The 4879-nt window shown below is 49.2% G+C and overlaps 1 protein-coding gene across 1 annotated transcript; it reads right to left on the bottom strand.

Annotated features, from left to right (window-relative positions):
* Positions 1-1693: 1693 nt before the first annotated feature.
* HOXC5 (homeobox C5) lies at positions 1694-4104 on the bottom strand. The gene is made up of 2 exons (XM_074565008.1): positions 3635-4104; positions 1694-2744 (listed from the first exon to the last, which is right to left on the bottom strand). The coding sequence occupies exons 1-2, from the start codon at positions 4092-4094 to the stop codon at positions 2530-2532; spliced, it is 675 nt and encodes a 224-aa protein (XP_074421109.1). The 5' UTR covers positions 4095-4104; the 3' UTR covers positions 1694-2529.
* Positions 4105-4879: the final 775 nt, after the last annotated feature.

Raw genomic sequence — 4879 nt, 5'->3', positions numbered from 1 at the left:
CTATGCAAATGGGCCGCCAGCCCTATAGACGATGCGCACCCACCTCTTGGGGGTGCACCCACCTTTTTTTTTTTTTTTTTTCTGGGGGGGGAGAGGTTGCGCCCCCGCCCCGGGTGGGAAACACGTGGGGGAGGCGCGTAGAGAGGTTTTGGGTTGGTTTTTTTTTTTTTCTTTTCCCCTTTTTTTTCCGCAGCCCCGCGCCTCTGCCATATGGTTGTGGGGCTGGAGAAATCCATATGGAGCCAAGTGTCAGGCTCCGGGATGTATGGACACCCTATGGAAGGCGGGTTCCCACCCCCGGGGCAGAGCCCATGTGTTCCCCATTAGGCCCCTCCACCTTAGCAGAGTCAGAAACTAATACATATATTTCCCCCCAAAATCAATATATATAAGTTTAAAAAGCCCGGGGAGGGGGGACGTGTGTGTGTGTGTGTGTGCAGGCTCCCCTTCCCCCACAGCCCCACTGGGGGCCGCTCCCCTTGGGGAAAGGGGGGGCACAGCAGGGCCTGGAGACACCCCACACACACAGACAGACAGCCCCCCCGTCCCATCCCGTCCCATCCCGTCCCATCCCATCCCAGTCACCTCCAGTCAGGCACTGGGACCTCCTTCCCGCGTCCAGGTGCCGCCCAACCTGCAGCAAGAGGCGGCGGCTGCGAGATTTTGGGGGCAAAAATCTTTTAATCCCGACTATCCATTGGGGAGAGGAGAGAGAAAAGGAGAGAGAAGGTCATTTTAAGCCGATATTCCTATTAAAATGCCATCCGCCAGGCGAGGCCACCAGCCTGGAATGAAAAAGCTGAGAGAAATAAAGGAAAATTTAAAAAGTCGGAGCTGGGACAGGGAGCAGCTCACCTTCCTCAAGGCCCAGCCAGCACTTAATCACCAAATTAAATTAAAAAACCCCCTTTTTCCTCCTCCCCCCCCCCCCAATTCCCCGTGCTCTGGGAAATTGGAAGAGCAGCACAAACCTTCTCCAGGATGGGGGGGAGAAGGAGACTCTAAGTATCCCCTCATCCTCCCTGAAATCTGCCTTTTTTTTTTTTTTTACAGAGAAATAGTAATATTTTTAAAGTCAATACTTTGCCAAAGTCGCAGAGGAGCAGGAATCTGCTCCAAGGCGGGGAAGGAGCACAGAAATAGCTGCCCGGCGCGCCAACTTTTGGGTTATTTACTGTTTATTCCATATGACAAAATAGAAGTTTCATCGCCCTTTCGCGGACGAAAAGGCAACTAATAAATATACCGAGTACATCATTGCGGCGGGGGCGGGGGGGGATAAAAGAAGTTACTGCGATGGACCAGAATTTAGACAGAGATGTAGAAATTGGGGTTCGCCTTGGCTTTTTTTTTTTTTTTCTTTTTTAATATATATCTTAGCATTTAGCAAATCTACATTAATTACGCAACAAATAAATACACAATAATATTAAGTCCAGAGGCTATTTCTCCCCCCGCCCCCCCCCCCCCCCGCACACACACGCACATACACCTCCCATGCTGCACTTTCCTGCCCGGAGATTTCGGAGGAGTCGCGAAAACCGGTGTATCCCCCCCCCCCAACACAACCACCCCCCCTCGCCCCGCGTCCACCCCCCCCATACACCTCCCCAAATCTATTCATTTCTTTTATATGCAAATAATAATAAAATGATGCCAGCCGAGTCCCAAGAAAAACGCGCAAACGCACACCAGGGACGCCCCCCACCCAGGTCCTCTCCGGGGTTTGAAAAGTGGATTTTGAGGGGTTTTCCGAGCCCCAGCGAAGGGCAATATTTTCCTTTCCCACTCGAGAGACCAAAGAGCGGAGGTGCCAGAGCATCTTCCCTGGGCAATTCCCAATAAAACAGACCAGCAATTCCCTCCTCCCAGTAGGGCGAGCAGAGAGCGAGGCTGGGACTTCACCCAACTTACTGGGTTTGGGGCTTTTTTTCCCCCCCCTCCTTTATTTTCCCTTTTTTTTTCTTTTTCTTTTTCCTCAATTTTTTGTTACGTTTCGTTTCCTTCTTCGCCAGCTCCTTTTGCCATTTGCCCTACGAATATTGCGGTTCGTAGAGCTGGGAGGACACCACCCAGCCACCCTGCGGATGGGGTTTTTTCCACGCCTTTTTGGTGGTGTTTTATTGTTTCTTGGTGGTTTTTGCCCCCAAAGAGCGCACAGGTTAGGACACTTCGCAACAACCTAAAGAGCGAGACACTAAATTTTTGCACGAAGCGAACAGCGGGGTTGGGTTTTTCTCTCTTTTTTTTTTTTTTTTTTTTTTTGGTGGGGTTGTTTGGGTTTTTTTTGCATACTAATAAGAGATTTCCTTTGTCTGAGGGATTTGTGAGGGTACGGACCAAAGCCCATCCAGCAGCTCCCTCCCCACCCCAAAACAACAAAAAAAATAAAATCAAAGTTTCCTCAAGGTATCTTCCACCAGAAGTGATGGAAAAGGAAAGAAAACACCCCAACAACCACAACAACGCCCCAAAAAAGCAGGGGACGCCCCCCCCACACCCTCCCCACCCCATCTCCTGCAATCCCACCTAAAGAGCCTCTTTGCTTTTCAACTTGGAATCTTTCTTCCACTTCATCCTCCGGTTTTGAAACCAGATTTTGATTTGTCTCTCGTTGAGGCAGAGGTTGTTGGCGATCTCAATGCGCCTCCGCCGGGTCAGGTATCTGTTAAAATGAAATTCTTTCTCTAATTCCAGAGTTTGGTAGCGGGTGTAGCTGGTTCGGGAGCGTTTCCCATCCGTTTCTGGGGGGAAAAAAACAACACACACACACAAAAAAAAAAAAAGGAAAAAAAAAAAAGGGGGAGGGGGGAGAGGGGGAAGACACCGCATGAAAAGCCAAAGCAATTCTGGATGGATTTTATATCTTTTTTATTAATTTTTTTTTTTCTTAAAATGGGAAAACCCGGTTACAAATCTAGAATATACAGAAGTTTGCTGTGGGCACGCAGGGAGGGAAGTAGCCTGAAATCCTTCATTCCCCAACACCTTCAGCCCCCCCCACCCTCCCCACCACCTCCCCTAAATCCCCCCCTTCCCTTCTAAAGCCCAGATCAAACGCATGTAGATGAGCCAGGAGTGAACCTGTTTCCTCTCGGACAATAAGGAAGTGTACAAAGGAGGGAAATATCTTTTCTTGGGGATCTCGTCTCTTCCCCCCCCCCTCCCCTTCGAGCCCTGGGAAGGTGGAGGGGGAAAAAAAGAATCTCTCCACGCTTTCCCTCCCTTTCGCTTCTGGTGTCTTTTTTTTTTTTTTTTTTTTTTTAAAGCTCACCCTCAAAGAACATGTGTATTTCAAGTTATTTTTAACCCCCCCTTCCCAAAAAAATGGAATATTGCCTTTTATACACGTTTTGTTTCTATGATCCAATTATGCTGTCATAAATTTGGGCGTATATAGCCTCTAAGCCTTTTAGTGGACAGTTTTACGAGCAATTGATGCCTTAGTCGTAAAATTTACGACCTCAGGTTTTTTATTATTTGCCCCGTATGGCCTATAAAAACCCAAGGCAAAAAAAAAAAAAAAAAAAAAAAAAAAAAGAGAGAGAGAGAGAGAGGGAAGAAAAAAAAAAAAAGGAAAAAAAATCTTGTGAAACCCAAAAAAAAAAAAAAAATCAAGAAGCGAAAGTTTTACCATGGCTCATGTGTAGTTTGGTCATCCAGGGGTAAATTTGTGGAGGTTGTTGCTGCTGCTGCAGTTGTGGTGCTCCTTGTTGTGCTGTTTGCACGGGCTCAGCTTTGATTTCACCCGAGCTCTTAGATCTCTCCTCCAGCGGCGTGTTAACACTCTTCTGACTGTAAATCCCGGGATTTAGGGATGCTTGATCGTCTCTGGCTAAAGGATGCCCTGAAGAACCCATGACCGTGCAGGAAGGTCGCTCGGGGTTAGCTCGGGGGGTCGCAGCCATCTCCAAGCCACCGAGGGAGGTGGCAGCCCCGGAGGAGGGGAGGGTGATGCTCAGATCCAAGCCCCCGTAGCGGTACCTGGGGGACTGAACCTCAGGCACACTTCCATAATTTCCATAACTTTGCATGGCATAGGCAGGAACGGGGGGACTTTGCTTATAAAAGGAATTGGCGACGTAAGAACTCATGGCGCAGGAGGGGAGGGAAAGGAAAAAAATTTTAAAAAAAAAAAAAAAGGGGGGGGAAGAAAATTTGGGGAGGGGGATTTTTTTTTCCTCTTTTTTCCTCCTTTCTTTTTCCTCTTTTTTCTTCTTTTTCCCCTCTTTTTTCCTCCTTTTTTCTTTTTTCCTCTTTTCCCCCTCTCTTTTCTTCTTCCCCCCCTCTTTTTTTCCCCTCTTTTTATCTTCTTCCCCCCCCTTTTTTTTCCTTTTTTTTTCCTTTTTTTTTCTTTTTTTTTTTTTTTTTTTTTTTTTGCAACCGCTTTGATTAGGGTGATTTGTGGCCCTTTGAAGTTCAGGGGTGGGGGGGCGCGTTTTTGTTTCCTCCTAAAGTGCAGAATTTATAGGTGGGGATTCTTCTTTCTTTTTTCCCCCAATACGCGCTGCCCAAATATGGGATATTTAAGTGGCGTCACGTGACGGCGCCGGCCACTCATCAATTTGCCTTGATGACCCCCGGGGCGGGTAATTGATGGGGGCCCGCGGAAGGCGCCGGGGGTGCGCGGGGGAGCGCGGGCGGAGCGCGCCGCGGGACGGCGAGGCGGCAGCGGCACCTAGCGCTGCTCCGCGGCAGCGCACCGCCGCTCCGCGCCCCCCCGCCCGCCGCGCATCCGCGGAAGGAGGATGGAGGTTGCGGGAGGGCGGGTGGGGGTGGTGTGTGCGCAGCGCGCAGGCTGCGTCCGCGCTGCCTCCGCTCTCCGCGATTTCCAAACATCCTTTTTTTTTTTTTTTTTCCTGTTTTGCGCGCATTTTGT

This window comes from Larus michahellis, chromosome 22 (genome assembly GCF_964199755.1).
Source record: "Larus michahellis chromosome 22, bLarMic1.1, whole genome shotgun sequence".
NCBI lineage: Eukaryota > Metazoa > Chordata > Aves > Charadriiformes > Laridae > Larus > Larus michahellis.
Note: the sequence above shows the minus strand (reverse complement) of the source record. Positions and strands in the feature narration are given on the sequence as shown.

Excerpts from the sequence above, each read along its gene's own strand:
- HOXC5 (XM_074565008.1), bottom strand. The coding sequence starts at position 4,094 with ATGAGTTCTTACGTCGCCAATTCCTTTTATAAGCAAAGTCCCCCCGTT. Across the intron at positions 2,745-3,634 it reads CAAACTACACATGAGCCATG|AAACGGATGGGAAACGCTCC; the intron begins GTAAAACTTTCG and ends TTTTCCCCCCAG.